General features: G+C 37.0%; 1 protein-coding gene across 1 annotated transcript; it reads left to right on the forward strand.

Annotated features, from left to right (window-relative positions):
• The first annotated feature begins 474 nt into the window (after window positions 1–474).
• mRpL24 (mitochondrial ribosomal protein L24) lies at window positions 475–12,441 on the forward strand. The gene is made up of 5 exons (XM_071597292.1): window positions 475–679; window positions 3,684–3,869; window positions 5,720–5,922; window positions 8,928–9,064; window positions 12,209–12,441. Exons 1-5 carry the CDS (start codon window positions 584–586, stop codon window positions 12,343–12,345), a joined length of 759 nt encoding a protein of 252 aa, XP_071453393.1. The 5' UTR covers window positions 475–583; the 3' UTR covers window positions 12,346–12,441.
• The last annotated feature ends 7,247 nt before the right edge of the window (window positions 12,442–19,688 follow it).

Consider the following 19,688-nt stretch of genomic DNA (forward strand, 5'->3'; position numbering starts at 1 on the left):
GGCTAATGTTCACAATTCATATGTCTCCATTTATACTTTAAGTTGGTCATCCTGCGTTGATAATTCGATACACAATAATCGACAAATACAAAATGGAAGAAATGTGCATGGACAAAAATGTGCTAAACCTAAGAATATGTATGGGCATTTTTGGGTGTTCTGCATTTATTTTCAATGTGCTGCCAGAATAAATGATACTCTTAGCTTGATATCGCAGTTCAAAATCTCTTTCAAAACTATCTTGTATAACCATTTTGAATGGATGAACAGATGGAATATATTAAGCACACACTCTTAATATTTGTTTGAATAAAACAATTATCAACGCCGTGGATAGAGCTAGCGTTATCTGAAAAGACAAAAGTCAACCCTATGAAAGGTAACGCTGATGACGCAGTGTTACATATTTGTTTATTTTAAGTCACTTTTTGAGAGTGTCGTCTGCTGGTACTAGTCGCCATGTAGATGCTCGGCTGTTTCCCTGCATTGCTTGAGTGTTCACAATTTTAGAAGAAAAGTCAGTCTCACACTATAGCGAAAGAATTGGCATTACATTAATGATCATTATCATTAGGTTATTAAAATGCGAATAACACGAATATTTTTGTCGAAAGTGGCGGATTTAACCAAGCAATATGCCAATCTTCCCGAATCTTACATAAAAAGGAGCATGGAACAGGTATTAAATTCAAGTATTTGATTAAAGTCATATTAATTCAATACCTTTCAGCCCAATCTACAAAGTCAAATGGTTACAATTAATCTTTTGGGACTATGAAGGGTAGCTCTGTTCAAGATAATCAGTAGCAACCAACTGATATTTACAGGGTTTGCAGCTTTTTCGAGACTTATACTGTGAGCCTTGAGAACCATTGTAGAACGGCCTTTAGAGTCTCATTTAATAAGACTTGCCTCTTCGCAATTGCCTGAAAAATGGGTGGCAGTGAAATTTTCGGGGGTTTTCACTTTGGAAAATGGCAAACGTATATCTTTTACTTAAAACATTTATTTATTTTAGAATTCCTGTTTACGAAAATTAACCACCAAATCGGATGTTGAAAGGCACTGGTACCAAACACAGGTGGCCGATACATGACATACACCGACGTTAACATAGCGCTACTATTCCTGCCCAAGATTTTCGGATACACATATCTTCGGGTTTTCCCCTTTTTAAATTTGGCAAATCAATTTTACTTTAAAAGAAAATGCTTTTCTCATACATGTGTATCTGCTGAAAATAAGGGCATCTATCTGTTCGAATGATGTTGGTCTCTGATTACAAGTGACTATTAGCAAAATTGTGCTGTAATATATCTGCAGGATTGTACGTTCATTGATAATTTTGTTATCATAACCTAAGGATATTTTAGGATTTTAATTAGCCCTATTAATGACAGTTGTCAGCTTCTTATGTGTTATTTGAAAATTATTGTTTCATTACTGTCCTTATTTTATCACTTCTCATTATTGTGGTGGGGCTTTGGGTACCAGTTGTACTGTGGTCATTGTTCTAGCTATGCAAGCGTTGGCTTGCACTTCATAGTTCTACAGAGTATATTTGGTGGTTTATTTCTTGCCTTACTGATACAAATGCTGAGGAATGTAATACAATACGATGTAATACAATTTTAGAGGACTCGATAAAAATATTCTTAATGCATTTTTTTGAGTGTGCCACTCTGCTAACTCATTGTACTCTTTAATCATTTATGGCACAACCTTTCGAGCTGGAGAATACTTGGAAAGCAACTTCACTCTTTTCCTTATTGATGCAAGACAGATTCAGTTTTCTCTTTTGTCTAATAAGCACAATGGAAATGCAATTTATGAAATCTATTATGTAAGAAATAGGCGTAAAAAATGTTTTCATTGGATACAATTAAGTAAGTAGTATTCTATATCAGCATAATAACCCGCAAGCTACTGAAAGGGCATGTGGTGAGGGTGTTAGATCACCAGCCATTCATGCACAATCATGATACTTCCTCACAAATATCAGTTTGATCATACATTCGAACGAAGTTAATAATGAGAAAGAAGATAATTATATGCAACAATATTCAATAACAGGATATATTCAAATCATGTTGGAACATTGTTACAAAGATCGGTCTATTTAACAATCATGCAGGATACCAATACTAATTATTTTCTTTGCACCTGCAGTCATATTTATTTTGACCTCCAATGGTGTGTGGAAAAAACAAAATTTTAAATCTACTATCTATCTTCTTGATTTTACATATATGATCTGATCTACCATAGTAAGTCGGGGCCTGTAGTATGTCTTTAATATCCGCAGATAAGTGACCTGCCACAAATTTATGCTGTAAATTTAACTCGTATTTCAACCCACAGTCAACCAGTGGTTCACATCGTAATTCTTCCAATATTAGATAAAATTAGTCCCCAAAACAGAGCCTACTGCATGAAGATCTCATACACTCACAGCATACTCAAGGTGGGGCCTAAATAACATACAAAAGTAAAGATCTGTAACCCTCATTGCATTTCCCAAGGATCTTTTTTATGAATCCTGGCTATTTATTTGCTGTTTCATGAATTTGTTTGCCCCGGACATATCCTTAGTTATTGTTACACTCAAGCATTTTTACCAATTCTTGTTTGTTTTTTTGTTTTCCTGTATGGTGTAAGTAATTTCAAGTGAAATACTCCACCTCCAAAAATGATTATAAACACATTTCTTCAAATTTAGATAGCTAGGTACTCTATCTTCATGACTGGATATGTTCCTATATATCACTGAATCATCTGCAAATGGACAAAGTTAACTGAAAACCTCAGAACCTATGTCATTGATGAATAAAAGTAACAGTACGAGATCAATATCACTTCCTAGTGGGACACCCAATGAGATGCTTCATGTGTGAGATGATACTTCGTCTATTAACACCCTTTGCTCAAGGCCTGTTTAAAATTGATGAATCCATTTTATTAAACACTTATCTCTCCCTTAGCTTCTCAACTTTTGGAGAAGCTTCCTGTTAGGAGCTTTGTCGAATGTCTTTTTGAATTCTAGAAATAATGCATCAACTTAAAACATTATTTTTGCAGGAGATCAAAATATCGAAAAAGAAAAGTGCCAGGTGGGTCTTGCGAGACTGACCCTCATGAAAACTGTGTTGGTCTTTTTTTATGTTAACTCTGGGATTAGAGATATTTCATGATTGAATTTACAATCATGTGCTCTTAAGATTTTGCATGAGATTGATGTGAGGGAGATGGGTCTGTATTAAATCAGATCTTCTATGCTGCCTTTTTTAAAAACGAGCATGCCATTTGCTACTTTTCAGTCTTTGGGTACTTTGTATCATCATTTAGTGAATTATTGAATATTATATCCAAATAAACAGCTATTTCTGAAGATATCGTTTTGTGTACACAAGCAGGATTTTGTCAGGAGCTGGTGATTTGTTTAGACTGATGTCTTTAAGTTGGTGTTCGATTCCATGTGGAAGCTCTTTCAAAATTTTGGTTTCATTTTAGGGGCACTCTAATAATTGCATCGTATTGAACATTTACCCACATAATTTTTCACTCAAAGCATCCATAGTGGCTAATGTTCAATTGCAAGGAAACCATAAAATTTAATAAAATAAACCTTAATTGTGCACAGCCCCATGTGTTCAGACATGTGATAAATATCTATTTGATTACAGGTTGGTTGGCGAACACCAAAAGGATTCCCACAATATTTGCGAAAGGAAGTCAAGAGAAAAAAATTTCGCTTTACTACTAATCGACCCTGGACATATCAGTTTTACCAACAAAATATGCCAGGAGTACAAAGGAAAAAGGTGTTTCTGGAGCCCATAAAAGAGTGGGTTTATTTTAAAGGTGATAGGGTGAGTACGATCAATTCATGGATCATGTCCAGTGTATCCTAAGAAATAAACTTGAGTTAGGTTAAATGTGAGTTTTATTAAAAATAATATCTTTTTTCTTTCCATTATTGTGCATGGTTAAAGTGTGCATTCTCTGAGAGGATTAACGTTGTAACTGCATAATATCACCACGTTCACCATCTTTATGTACAGTCACAAACCAGATTGCTTGCAGGCAAAATAAAATGGATGTACAATATTTTATATTCCTGCATAATTATTAATCAATAGGATTTTTCCATGTTAAAATAGCAGTTCAAAAAGCTGGAGAAATATACTCCTCACATTTTGTAATCATAGTTGATTTGCTCAATTTAAAGAGACCAACTGTGGCTAGATGCAGAACTACCAACTCACAATTTCTCTGGCCCCCTCTTTTCCCAGAAATCCAGTTGCTTAATTGAAAGGATACTCAGGGCCACATGAATTTATTCCGGGAAATGAAAATGAGAGTTTGATAGACAGTATTTTTATATACTGAAGAATATCATACCTGCATAATAATTTTCGTACTGTATAAAATTTTTTTGTCCTCTCGGGATATTTTTAACAAGCAGATGATTGGGGATTCTTGAAGACTAATTTTTTGGTTAGACCCAACCCTCGCCTGATTGGTCAATGGCTTATGGACTTCTCTTCATTGATTCATCTACAGGGTTCTCGCCCAAGACAAGAACTACTATCTAGCGGGCACCATTTGATCCTTGCATATGATGGATGCCCTATGATCAGAAGCCAATTGTCAACCGGTCAAGCATCAAAACAGAATTATTAATTGCTCTATTCCAGTGTTCATGTTACCATGTGAGATAGTGAAAATATTGAGCATTAGGTTTAATAAACTATTTTAATAATGAATTGGTATCTTTTGCTATGTAATATATCCCTCTTGGTATTCAATGATGCAGTACAACTTTTATATTGACTCGTGGCTCATTGAGTATTGCCAATGATGAGATAACTTCTCTGCTTCCCAGAATCAAGTTTTATATTTCCCACGAAAGTGCATGCATAAATTAACTTAGCAATCAAATTCATAGCCATTGTAGTTCTCCATCCATTCACCTGTAGTTCTTTCTGCTAATGTCTGAGGGGGGAGGGCAATACCAATGCTCAAACATGAGTAAAGTATTAGTGAACACTTTAATGCCAAGCATAGAACTATGTTGTTTCAAAACCTGGTCATTGAGGGAAAAGGGGGGACATCGATTTGGGATTTTGAGACCTAGGTATAAAGCTGAATAGAGAAAAAAAATTTAGACAGAGAGGAAGACCAGCAGTTAGAAATACGGACGGTGGAAAAAGAAAGTTGCGGGAAGAAATTCAAATAAAGCAAGAATGGTTCAATGAGGATAATATGCCTTGGTAGTAAGAAACTGAAGACCATAGTAGGAAGGAGAATTTTTGGTCATTGGGGAAGATGGAGGAAAATCGGATCACTTGAAGGCTGGGAAAAATATGAAGGACTGAAAAAGGAAATTTTGAAAAGATAAAAACTGTGGACAGATAGGCGTCCGTATCCCTCAAAGTTCACAAAGATGTATAAAGACCATCCAAAACCTAATGGGTTGACTAATAGTGATAATGAATATTTGTAATGATTTGGGGATTTCTATGTTAATTAGAATTTTTTAAGCATGGCCATTTTTCTTTATAGATACAACTTTATTAAAACCTAGCTTCAATTGACTGTTGGCCATTTTAAGGTCAAATTTAAAATTGCTAATGAAAGTAAGGATATTAGTTGTACGTAGCATTATAGTGTGTTTTACTAAGAATTATGCTCAAAAATATTAATTTGTTGAATTTAGGTGGAGATTCTTGTTGGAAAAGACAAAGGAAAACAGGGAATTGTCAGTCAAGTTATCCAGGAAAGAAATTGGGTCATTGTTGAAGGCTTAAACTGTCATTTGCGTGCTGTGGGAAAATCAAGTGACTTCCCTGGAATGCTGGTCAAGTCTGAAGCTCCTTTACTTGTTACTGATCAAGTTACTCTTGTTGATCCTTCGGACATGTAAGTATCATTGGCATTAGAAGTATGCAAATAAAATGCATTGTGAGTAAAATAAAATCATATAAATGTGCAATTGTGGCCAAGTATCAACCTGATATGTAAAAACTTGTACTTACTTCTTTGTACCTCTTCTCATATGCTCCAAAACTACTCCTCATGTTCATATGATGGTGGTAATATTCAAGGATGTGCTAATGTTTATTTTTTCAGCTTTTAGATGTCAGGATTCTTCAGCTTATCTGGTGATAATCTGTCACCAGAATCCCTTTCACATCCCAGAAAACTGAAGCCATCACCTTTCTGGTCGACCGCATTGCCTTTACTTTCTTTGGTGGTTGTGAATCAACATGTTTTCATTGCTTTGACTGCCACTTTGTCCCTCGGGTATAGTAGTATACCTAAGTTTCATCTGTGGTCACAAGCCGTTCCAAAAAAAATGTTTGGTTGCTCTTAAAACAGATCAAACATTGATTGGAAATTCTATTCTGATGCATTAGTGATCCTGTATCAAGAGTCATGGCACCCATCTAGCAGATAATTTTCTCATATCCAATTCCACTGTTAGAATACAATATGACCTTTCAGATGACATCCCTACAGCTTCGGTGATTTCTTGCACTTTCCGTAGGTGATCCTCCAAGACCTTTTTATGCACTTTTACAATAATTTCTGGAGTAGTGCACATTTTGGCTAACCACTATGCAGATCATCATCTAAGCTGTCCCGACCAAACATAAACTCCTTTGTCCACTCGGCAAAACTTGTATGTGAAGGAGCAGAGTCCCTCAGAGTGTTCTGAAAGTCTGCATGAATATAATTTGCTCTCATACCTTTCTTTACAAAGTATTTAATCACTGCTTGAATCTCAATGTTTTCCATCTTCACAAATTACTACATGGGAACAACAACAGAAAGGTATCCGCACCACAGATCTCTTCCCAGAGCACTTCGTGCATTATGCGTTTACTCACTGAGGATTACCTATTACTATGCGAGAAACTCCTTGCTGGTGATTCCGAGATCCTTTCTAACTACCCTTGCATATCATGGGTGGAGGACACCTTCCTCCATCATAAAGATCCCACCCAGATTAGAGTTGAGGATGTAATTGTAATTTTGTGTGCAAATGCTACCGTTTGATGAGGTGCCATAGGGAGGGGAAGATGCTGAAGAAGGTGCCTCCTCTTCTCTTTTGTGAGGTTTTGTGTGCTGCTCCTACAGTGAAATATGAAAATTCTATCAAGAAACTGCGTGGTACACTGTTCGTTGAAACTGCTAACAGCATACAGAGTGAATATTAATGCACATAATACATCCTGAGATCGTAGATTTTAAAAAAGCATTTGATGGAGTGAATTGGGAAAACTAATGAGTATATTGAAGAAAATAGGAGATAGATTGGAGGGACAGGTGGCTAATCCGCAACCTGTACATGTCTCAGACTGCTCAGGTGCGGGTGGGAAACGGGGAGTCAGGATGGGCAGTGTTAGGACGGGGTGTAAGGTAGGGTTGCCCATTATCACCGTTGCTGTTCAACGTATATGTGGAGGAAATGATTAAAGAGGCATGGAAAGAACTGGAGGTAGGAATGAAAGTGGGCGGGGTATTCGTAAAATCAGTTAGGTTTGCTGATGACCAAGCTTTAGTTTGTCAGTCAGCCAAGGGGTTGCAAGCATTGCTGAGTGAATTGGAAATTCAGTGCTACAGATATGGGATGAGAATCAATATTAATAAAACAAAGGTAATGCGATTTTCTAGAAAGAAAAAGGCTAAGCTTAACATTAAAATAGGAGGGCAAAAACTAGAGCAGGTAGAACAGTTTACGTATCTCGGAAGTGTTTTGGACCAACACGGTCAAAATAGTAGGGACGTAAGGAGAAGAATTGCGCTAGGCAAAGAGGCTTTCACAAGGAGGAGGGATTTGATGACAGGGATGTTGAGTAAGGATATTAAGAAAAGACTCGTAAAAATTTTGATATGGAGCGTAGCTATGTACGGCGCGGAAACGTGGTCATTGAAACAGGAGGATAGACGTAGACTGGAGGCTTTTGAAATGTGGGTGTGGAGAAGAATGGAGAAGGTGAAATGGACCGAAAAGAAGAAAAATGAGGAAGTACTTGGTAACGGGGCGAGGATAGGGGTTTGTTGGGAGAAATGTTATGGAGGTAGGAAAAGTGGATGAAGGGGGCATTGACCGGCAGTGGGATGTTAAAGACTGTAATAGAAGGGAGAATGCTAGGCAAACAAGGAAAGGGAAGGAACAGGATAGGGATATTGGATGGGATGAAGGGAGGAAGGAAGTACTCAGAGATGAAGAGGGACTTGATGTAGAGTAGGATGATGGATTTTATGTTTTGTTAGGTGTTACAAAATATTTATTTGGTAGTTGTCTCCATCCAAAAACTACCTTAATCAGTAGATTACCTCATAATAATAATACATCCTGAAAGGAATTAGCTTATTCTACAATGGTTGATTTCCTTTCTTTTTCTTAATATGGACGTGGTAATGTGCAAATGATCTCAGCCATGAAGGCACCTAAAAATGGACCACTACTTGCAAAAAATAAATGTATGCTTGAAAAATGTTAGCAGTAAAGTGTGTTGTATTTATTTTGTCTCCCATTTTAATGTTTTCATTCAGTATCTCTTGGAGGCAATTATGGAAACTTACACATATAATTCCTAGTGATATTGTATGGCATACTTTCTTGATATTTATTGATATTTGAGTCCAACCAAAAAATTCTTTCCAAATTCATATTGATGATTAATTTCTTTAAAATATTTTTTGAAATTCATATTTATGATTAAGTATACAACCATATAAGTATATATTTATACATTAAGTAAAGCATTTCCACAAAAAATTGATGGCAAAATCAAAACATTAGTATGAAATTGCTTAAAAATTATTCTGACCATTAAATTGGATTGGATATTTTCTATTCTTTATCAGTAAACCCTTAACATGTAGTAATGTGATGCATTGTTCTGTTGCAATAGGAAACCTTCAGCAGTTGAGTGGCGCTACACAGAAGCTGGGGATCCAGTCCGTGTATCATTGAGAACAGGAAGAATAATACCAATGCCTAGAGTAGCTGAAGAGACATATGACTACAAAACATCTAACACATACCTAGGTACAGTTGCAGGGAGATTATTTAGTAATTTAAGATATGTGTGGCATGCATTAATTTGTACAATCTAACAGCTAAGCTCAATCTAAAAACAAAATAATTATCAATCAATACAATTATGATTTTTGAAATGTCATCATTCTTGATACCCTTTGCATAGAATAAACTAGAGTTAATAATCCTCAATTTTGAAGAATAAAAACAAGGAGATTGGAGAATATCATGGAGGAACATAAGAATTGTTTTGTTATAAACTGACCATGTTTCTTCTAATTAACTGTGCTGGAGCATGCACTCAAATATTCCTTAACCAGGGCTTTTTCCAGGGAATGCCTTAATGTTTTTCCTTAACTTTTACTGCCTCCCGACTCCCATTTAAAATGTGAAGGTGCTGCACATGGCTCTCAAGCTTTGGACTGACATGACCAAGACTTAAGTCTGTCTGCTCCTCTCTCTTAATTAGAAAACATCAACATCTTGGTACATAGTTGTTGATATGTGAGGAGTGACTGAGTGGTTTAATTGTTTGTTGCCCCAATGACTGAGGTAATTTGCATTTACATTCCCAAGCTCCATTATTCATGCTGTGGTGTAACATTTTTTTGTGGGAAATTAGTGAACATTTTTTTTTCTGTTGTGCTATGATAAGAAATGCATAAAAAAATAAACCCCTCATTTCACAGTCTCAAATTATCCACTATACTCTGCTCCCCTATATCCCTGCCCCCACTCCCGTTAGTGCCCCCTCCTCTCCCAAACCTTTCATCCCATCCCCTCCTACGGCCTCTCATACTAACACTACCATTACTCATAATACTTTCTCCCAGTTTTAATGGGGACGGGCGGTTGGTTTTGTGAATACAAAGTTTTTTGCAGAATTTGTATGAATATTAGATGCGAATTATATCCAATCCAGTTATATTAAATTTAGATAGCCAGGTGTTTATTGTTCAAAATGTTTGATGACATTCAAGATTTGTCCTGAAAGTAATTTCGGTAAGTCTATTACAAATCATTTATTGAATTTTTCATTACAAGTGTTTAAAAATTTTCAAAATAGGCTCCTTTTACATTGATACATCGGCTCCAGCGGGACTTCCAGCTTTCAAATGCATTGCAGTAGGGCTCCTTCGGAATGTCCTTTAATGCTGCAGTGCAAGCTGCTTTGAACCTGTCCATTGTCCAGAAATGCTTGCCTCTCAGGGGTGTTTTGGGGTGTGGAAACAAAAAAAGTCTGGGGGGAGCCACGTCCGGGCTATATGGGGGCTGGGGGATCATTAGCACCCCAGCTTTGATCAGGTAGTCAGTGACAATGAAAGCGCTGTGGGATGGTGCATTGTCATGGTGCAAATTCTAGTTGTCTGCAATGTCTGTCCAGATGTATTGAACCCTGCGTATGAGGACTTTCACATAGAATTTGGAGTTCATAGTGGTTCCAGGTTCTATAAACTCATGATGAACCAGTCTGTGGATGTCAAATAACACGATGAGCATGATCTTAACCTTTAATTTGCTCATCCTGGCTGTCCAGTGTGGTTCTCGTCGACCTCTTCTCAACCTTTCAAAAAGGCCTTGTGCCACCGAAACACTTGCCGATCTGACAAGGCATCTTCTTTGTAAGCAGTCTTGATAATAGAAGCAGTTTCCATTGCGTTCTTGCCAAGTTTTATGCTAAACTTGATCGCAAATCTTTGTTCTAACGAGCGATGCATTTTCACTCGCACTAGATCAAAAGGCAACTCTCACAGACAGTGTTCCCGTCCCCTCTCTCCAGATGCTCGGAGCACACTGGGCGATGGAACGCTGCTTAGCTGGATTCCCCCACTATCAGTTTCAACCAGTCCGATCGCAGTCCAATGTACAGTCACGTCGCAATAAAATCACTGACATTACTTTCAGGACATAGCTTGTAGAACTCATCGGTATTGGACTATTTACTGAGACACAAAGGAAAAAATACAGGAAATATGAAAGTAAACAGACATATGAGGTGATAAGAAACAATATTACAGATACTAATAGCTCTGAAGTTTCCCATTTTTAGTTCGTGACGAAAGAACTCGTCCACACTGTAATAGAACTTGCTTTGTAACTGTTATCTGCTTATATTAAGTTTACCTCCTGTCTAAATACCCATTTATACTGAACAATCTAACTTATCTCCATTTTCACATCATCATTGGTGACAAAAATACACACATTCACCGGAATTTCAACTAAGCCAATCTTAAGATATATCTTTTATGAGGGCATGATATTTACAAAAATTGTTGCAAAATCACAGTATAAATTATGGCATTTACTTAATAGGACTTAAACGTTTTATATCTTTTCTCCAAATTTTTTTTTTATGTCCTATGCACTGTTGTATTGCTCCAAATGTTTCTTTGAACACAATCATGAACAAAAACTGTAAATCTGAGCCCATTAATCTTAAATCTTTTCTAATTTGTCTTGCGGAATGTCATATTTTTGAGTGGAGTTTAGTCTATATTGATTTTATTAATGACTTTTTGGTGTATTTGGAATTAATCTTCTTCATGTTAACATACTCTCACTTATGGTGAAGATTCTTTGGAACATATATTTTGAGGTAAAAAATGCATGAATTACTGTATTGAAGCTAGGGTAGATACAAGGAAGAGGGGAAGAGTAGTAAACATGGAACAATACAATATTTATCACTAGTAAGTAAGTTGGGAAAGACTGGGGTTGCTGCCTTAATTTTCCCTCAAACCTCCACAATTTAACCAAGATATGAGGGACTGTAAAATGAAAACAGAACACCCGCTACAATGTAACCAGTCCACGCACCAAGGGCGTAACCAATAACTTTGTGTGCCTGTAAGTTGTCACTATGCAGCTCCTCTACCACAGCGATGGCAGTATCAATATGTAACAAGTGTTTCCACCTTTTGCGCAGACTGTGTTATGTTGGGTGTACCGTTTTTATTTGACTGCCCCAAGTACATTGTCAGGCACCTACCAGTCTTATATTGTAAGCATACCTAAACTGAAAACCCTGCAAAGAAGCCATTGGGGCCAATTTGAGTATATGACTATTATGTTGGAGGGTGTATGCTGCATATGTCTTGGTAGTCAAGAGGATAATATTTACAAGGTAATTTTTAATTCTCTTACTTACAGAGTCAGCGAAAGACACGACTGCCGAAGATATTTCTAGCATTACCTTCAAACCCAGTCTTCAGACTTTTGAAATGGATATTATGAAAAGTTTATCTATTGAAGAAGATCGTGTGCCAGCAAAATCATATTGGTATTAAAAGTAAATTAACAAAATAACTGACATGTAATGTTAGTTGGCCAAGACAAAGCAATAATTTGTATTTTCATGATTTTAGGAGTAATAAATTATATAATTCAAGTATTTTGGATTGATTCAGTTAATGAAAAAAACTAGCTGTTCAGCTTTATGGTACTATGCATATTTTATGCATAATGCTCCCATTAGTAGCAAGCATTCCATTTAGAATGTTTTATTTAACATTTGGAGAAATGTCCTTGCATGACCTGCAATCCTCTTTTGTGGCAAGAAAACTTACTTCATACAAAATTCAACCCCTGTGGCACAATATTGAGAAGTTGGAAAATTAATTAGAATATCATGCTTACAATGAATCTGAAGTCTAATAACTTGACACTTACTACTCAGTCATTACATATAACCTTAAACTTGAATTTTTAGGTAAAGAGATATCTAGGTACTAATCTATACTGCAAATCTGTGTTGATTTTTGAATTTTTGTTGCAAAGGAGCTAATAAAAAACCATATAAACAGTAATCAACCCCAAGGTTGGTTGGGTAGGTGATAGTTGAGTTCACCCAGTACTACGCACAATAACATGTGAAATTCACACATCAGTGTAAGGGGGCCAGTTCCTTTCTCTGTGCTAGTTATGGTTTACCAGGAAGATCTGGTACCCAAAACATCACATACCTTGGGTGGAGCTGCAGGTGCCTAGAGACTTGCTCAGGAATCGAACCCAGGCCCTCAGGTCAGTAGTCCAATGCTTTAACCCTAGACTACTGTGACGCCTAATAAAGGAGCCAATGTATTCATGTATTTGAGATGAATTTACATGATAGCAAGAAAAATTCAATTTTTACCAACTCCAGCATGTTTGACAGCATGATATGTTGGGGAGAAAATGGTGGTGTTTAGGGGATATGCTAGAATTCTCAGGAAAGCTGCAAGGATACAACTCAGGATTTGATGAAAGCTCAACGATGAAAGGCACCCTTCACTTCTCCTCCATGCTTCAGATTATAGCGAGATTTAAGTTGGAAGTGAGGAGGGTAGAGGATTAATAATTTATTTAAAGTCTCCTTCCCATGGACTATGATCTTGATGTGATGGAAGGTCTTGCATATTCTGATGACTCCTAAATCAGCACTGGCTCGGGCAATGTAATTGCTCGTGGTGGGGTCACCCATGTCAGATAGGTCAAAGGGTAGAAGCCAGATGAAAGGTAGTGAGCGCAGGGTCTGCTCCTCAGTGAAGCAACTGCCAAGGCATCTTACCTCTGTGGGGGGGCCATTTGAATGATGGTGTCGCCTTGAAAACACTATAAAGGGAAGCAACTGGAAACCGCCTCAATTATCATTCCCATGGTAAATATGAATGCGCACGAAACGAAAATGAATCCCGACATTATGGGACTAAGCCAACTGGGTCGAGTGTAGAGCCTAACAGCAGGAGAGGCAAGGCCTCTGCAGTTGTTATCACACACAATCCTTACACAACTGAACTGAAAGCCAATACTTGGTAGATTTTTTCTATTACACAGGTAGATGAAAACACCTATATTCCAAAAATGAATGCACATTTTTCACGTCCATGGCCATGATTTTACAACTGTAGCATTTTCAGGTGGAATGTCACACAGTGGTGAAACCATTGTTATGGAAGTGGAAAATGTATATTAATTTGAGGGTTGGCAGAGTTTTATTTTTCTTTATTAGGCAATATTGAGTCAGACAGCCAACAGATAGCAGTTATTATTGAGTGTTAGACAGGAACAATGTGAGAGGTAGGGGCTGAGGATTAAACACAAGAAAATGAAAGTAATGAGATTCTCAAGAAGTAGAAAAGCCAATTTAAACATTAAAATAGGAGTGGATAAGGTGCAGCAGTTGTATGTTTTTGGACCATATTTTAGAAGAAAAGGGGCATTGTAATTGGAGCATTAGAAGAAGAATTTGAAAACCAAAAGAGGCATTTAGAAGAAAAAGAGGAATGAAGACTGTGCCATGCAGTTAAGGCATGAATAAAATATTAATTAAAATTTGAATATGGATCCCATTAGTTTTATGTATTCATGTACATATAAAGATTGATGAAGTGCATCAATTTTTAGTTGTATCAATTTTTTTTCTTTATTGATAATTCACTTGTCTCAGAAGCGATCAAGGTTGTTCTGGTATTTTCAAAAACCTGAATCAGTGATATTTTATGCCTATTTATTGAATACACAACTGAAATCACTGAAAAGAGGAGATTGATGAAGTCCATTATTTTTTATTGTATCAATTTTTTCCTTTATTGATAATGCACATGTCCCAGAAGCGATCAAGGTTATTCTGCTATTTTTAGAAACTTGAATCAGTAATATTTTATACCTATTTATTCAGAGCTTTTGCTCATTCAAGTGTTTATTAGATATTAGCATTATAGTTATACTAAAACTTAATATTTGGGAAGTTTTGTAACAAAATGCCGTTCATTGATATCTGGAATATATGTGTATTTAGTCGCATAAAATTCATGTTATAGAAGAACTGATTAAATATAATATTTTTTCACACAAAAGTAAGTTTTTTAAGTGAATATTTAATTGTTCTATCTCTGTGAAAGACAATATAGAATCTAGGGAACAATTTAGTGAATACAGCAGCAAATTCTTTACTGTGTCGTATCCCCGCGTCTTCGAGGGGAATATTGGCAACACAAGAAAGTACCGTGCGAGTCGAGTGGATGCCTCGAGGGTAAGCGGGGGCTTTTAGTTCGGAGGGTTATGGCGTGGAGAGGAGTTCGTTGATAGAAATGGGGGAAAAGAAAGAACTAAAAAAAGCACACAATGGCAGTCCCGATTTGACCCAAGTTTAAATGTATTCTAGGCAGACAGAGTTTACAACAATGTGTACCATATGCCGTGACATGGCTTGGCGCTTCCAACCAGGAGAAGGGGCCCAGCCCAACCTTCCTCTCTGATCTCGAGTCCCAGACTGGCTTCTTTGGGATGGCATCAGTCGCCCGTCGTCGTTATCAATATCCCTCTCCAGGAAGAAATGGGGGGGTCGGCATCAACCACTGGTCCATAGTCCACGGCGAGTCACCAGTTATCACTATGTCCACATCGAGTCACCAGCGGTGACTCGGCCACGCCATTACTTGGCCGGTGAATCACACGGCAGAACACACGGATGCCACAACTGATGGAAGTAGCAAGAGGGACATAGCAACAGAGTAGTAGTATTTAGGGGAGGCAATCGGCGGCTAAGGTCGTTAGTGCCATTAGGGATGGATGGGAAAGAAGGAAGGGTGGAGAGAAACCCGGTGCTGGCATTAGCCTACTCTTAAGGAAAGGTGTCCTCAAGCCAAGGGCTCCTCAGCTTAAGGTCCCATCTGATGGACGGCATACTCATTCAAAGTGCTCTCCACAAAGCATCTCAAGGAGGGATCGGGATGCAACTGAAATATATCTGCTGGCTCCATGATTTGAACCTGGGTCCTCTGTATGGGAAGCCAGTACATTACCCACTGCACTATCTCGATTTCCGCATAGTAACAGAATAGGAATTGTGAAGAAGAGGCTGTGAGAAGAAAAAAGTATTCACAGCAAATACGACTTGTGTAGACATAATGAGAAGATAATTAAAACTAACTTTAACACTGAATATCTTTCCAAGTATATGAAATGTGAACAAGAGGAGCTGTAGAGAATAGAAAATTGATGATGGGAATGTTATTTTACCAAAAATGATTGAAAGGTTTGTTAGAATAACAAAAGAATCATTGAAGAAAGGGGCAGAGAACAGTCTATGGAGGACACAAGAAGGAGAGAGAAACTAATTGGACATATCCTGAGGTACAAAGCTTAAATAAGGCCATAATTGAAGGATAGAAGGGAGGGGAATAAATGAAGAGGAAGGATAAACTTAAATAGTCATGCAATGGACGGTGTTTGGGTGAGATATGCATGAATGAAGTGACTGGATATTTCAGAAAGTGCCATGGCCAGTTCTTGAATTGATTACTCAAGATGATGGTGATTTTGCTTTTCCGTAATGGGAATGCATTTTTAATAGGTTGCAAAAGGAAATGAATAGCAACCAATGTATTGAATATCAAATATTAACATCTTAGGGGGGATAAGTGATGTCACATGTTGCGCGATAAGTTTTCATTTCCTAACACTATTTTTCAGTGCATTAAATAGCCCTAGGGACCATTTTTTCAACATTGAGATATGCCTCTACCCATGGGCTCTTTTATTTCAATTGACCAAAATAAGAGAAAAAAGTTTACATACGAGGTGTGTTCAAAATGTAAGGTGACTTTTCAAATTTTGCTGGCGACATACATTCCATTTTTGTTTTGTTGGTAGACATGCTCCAAATATTTGTTTGCAGTTTCAACGATACAGCATATTTCTTTTGTTATTAACATATACAAATATTAGATGTGTTTTGGTGTGTTCGGCGATTTTCTGCTATAAAAATAAATGGATCAAAGAATATGCATTAAATTTGAGTAAAAAATGGAATTAAGTGCTCCAAAATACTTGAAATGTTGACAGTGGCATACGGTGAGTCTGCTCGGAGGAAAAAAATGTTCATAAGTGGTAGAAGCTCTTCCAAGAGGGCGGAGAAGATGCCAATGAAGAACCTTGCTCTGGACCCCTCAGCACAGCAACAGCAGATGAAAACGTTGAAGCAGTGAAGAAAATTGTTTTGAAAAATTGTCGAATCACTATAAGAGAAGTGCTGAGGATGTGGGCATATTGGTTGGCTCATACGATGCAATTTTTTTTATGTTTTGGTTATGAGACATGTGTAAGCGAAGTTCGTTCCGAAACTGCTTAATTTTGACCAGAAGAACCGTCGTATGAGCATCGCTCAGGAGCTGTTGAATGACGTCAATGACGATCCTGATTTGCTCCAAAGGACATAGCTGGTGACGATTCATGGGTGTGTGGTTATGACGTCGAAATCAAAACCCTATTGTCTCAATGGGAGAACCCAGGAGAACCAAGACCAAAAAAAGCACGCCAAGTTCGATCCAATGTAGAGGTTTTTCTCTCTGTTTTCTTCAATTACCGTGGCGTAGTGCAACAGGAGTTCTCACCACAAGATCATACATTCAAGGAGTATTACCTTGAAGTTATTGGCCGTTTGCGAGAAGCAGTATGAAAAAAACGTCCGGAATTGTGGAAAAACAATTCATGGCTTTTGCATCATGATAATGCACCTGCTCATTCATTGTTGCTTGTGAGAGATAGTTTGGCCAAAAGCAACACCACAATTATGCCTCAGCCACCATATTCACCGGATTTTCCCCCCTGCAACTTTTTTCTGTTCCCAAAACTGAAGAGACCTATGAAAGGATGGAGATCTGCAATGATTGAGGAGATAAAGGCTGCATTGCTGGAAGAGCTCAAGGCTATACCAAAAAGTACTTATCAGAATTGCTTTGAGGATTGGAAAAAGCATTGGCACTATTTATACCTGGGGGGGTAGGGGGATTACTTTGAAGGAGGTGACTTGAATATTGAATAATAAATATTTTTTCATAAAAATGTAGTCACCTTACTTTTTGAACACACCTAGTATGTCTAAAGTTACATGGCAAGAGACCTAGGAGGAATTGCAGATTAAAAGTATCTTCTTTATGAGGAGCATGTCAGGGCCTTTAATAAATTTTGAAGATAAAGAAAAAAAATATGGAATGGAAAATAATTTTGTCCGACATGATTATCAGTGGTGTTTCTTGTACAAAAGTTATTATTTTCATATGCCATTATATGTCACCCTCATACTACCTAGTTATAGTTTATTGTATTTCTTGTACAAAAGTTGCACTCTGCATATGCCATTATATTTGTTGTCACCCTCATACTAGTTGCAGTTTTCAGTGAAGTTAAGTTCATGTTTCAAGACTTTTTCATTTCCATTAACCCTGAGTGAAAAAACTTGAAACATCAACAGTAAATTGAGACTTGAATTTACTGTTAAAAAACTTGATTTTTGTAAAAAAAAACTGATTGAATACCCTGTAGAAAAAACTATGAATATTCAATAATTAACAATTTAAACTCAATAATAAGTTTTTTTTACACACGAAAGGTGGTGGAATAATATAAGGATGGCTCCTAATTGTATCCTCTCATCAGCTTTGTGGTCCATAGATTTCTAATTTCAATAAGTGCCCAGAAGGAAGCAGAGGAATCTTCATTGAAGATCGATCTGCCCTAGAGCAAATAGTTAAACTAAGCAGTAATGTGAATTCAAGAACTTTTTGTAACATGTGCCGAGCATATTCTTTAATATATAAACCTTCCCACTGTTTATCAAGATGATTTAGTATGTTATTGCCAAATCCAAAAGTGCCAATTCTAAGGAAACATGTAACTATCAATGACATAACTTAAACTATAGGAAAATTCATTGACTCAAATAGCAGGGACATATGTGGCTTATTAAAGACTTGATTGTCTTTTTTGCTCAGCCACTACCAACATTCATAAATTAATGCCTAATAAGAGGTGGTTTTACTACTTTTTAAAGCGGAGCAAAGTAATAGTCTTTGAAAAGGAATCAAGAGACAACCTAGGCAGCCATCGCCCTTTCTCTAATGTACATACTATTTTTATGCTCTTTTGATGCTATTGTCAAGAACAGCCCTACTACATTTTGATACCAAAAATCTATATTTCCTTTCTCAATATGGCTTTCGATCGGGTACATAAGCAACCTTCACAGTAAATTCTCTAATTAATTGCTAAATAACCGATTTCGATGAATGAGAATGTTTCTATGAAAATTAATCTATCCAAAGCATTCCATTGCCATTTCTCATGTAAAACATGATATCATTGCATGTTCAACTCCAAGAATTAACTGATAAAATTTTTATTTGTATAGCCCTGGCTGTATATATAAGAAGGGCTGCAAATGTAGAGAGCTCACCTGATGATGAAGTTTTACTTCGAAACCCGGGTCGTGTGAATAAATCGTTTTCGTGTGGAACTACAAAGTTAGTCCTCTCATTTATTGGCACTAGTAGTCAAGTAAAATATATACATATAGGTACTATATTTAGTGTTATTGATAATTTCGACGATAACTATTTTAGTATGCTGTCACCTTATGATGAATCAAGATTATGATTACCTCGCCGTCACTGCGAAACCGCATAAATTTAATCCCAATCCATTATTGATAATAAATTTAGCCCTAACACGCCCCATTTTATGGAGATAAACTACCTAGGGTCAGTAGGTCGTACCAGAATTGTGTTAATACCATCGACTACTGTGCCCTGTATTCGATAACCAGGGTTGTACTAATGCAATCTGGGGACCCTAAAAACATCAAATAAAGTTA

The sequence above is a fragment of the Hetaerina americana genome, unplaced genomic scaffold (genome assembly GCF_022747635.1).
Source record: "Hetaerina americana unplaced genomic scaffold, ioHetAmer1.1.p SCAF_1, whole genome shotgun sequence".
Classification (NCBI taxonomy): Eukaryota; Metazoa; Arthropoda; class Insecta; order Odonata; family Calopterygidae; genus Hetaerina; species Hetaerina americana.

Excerpts from the sequence above, each read along its gene's own strand:
- mRpL24 (XM_071597292.1), top strand. The coding sequence starts at position 584 with ATGCGAATAACACGAATATTTTTGTCGAAAGTGGCGGATTTAACCAAG. Across the intron at positions 680-3,683 it reads TAAAAAGGAGCATGGAACAG|GTTGGTTGGCGAACACCAAA; the intron begins GTATTAAATTCA and ends ATTTGATTACAG. Across the intron at positions 9,065-12,208 it reads AACATCTAACACATACCTAG|AGTCAGCGAAAGACACGACT; the intron begins GTACAGTTGCAG and ends TCTTACTTACAG.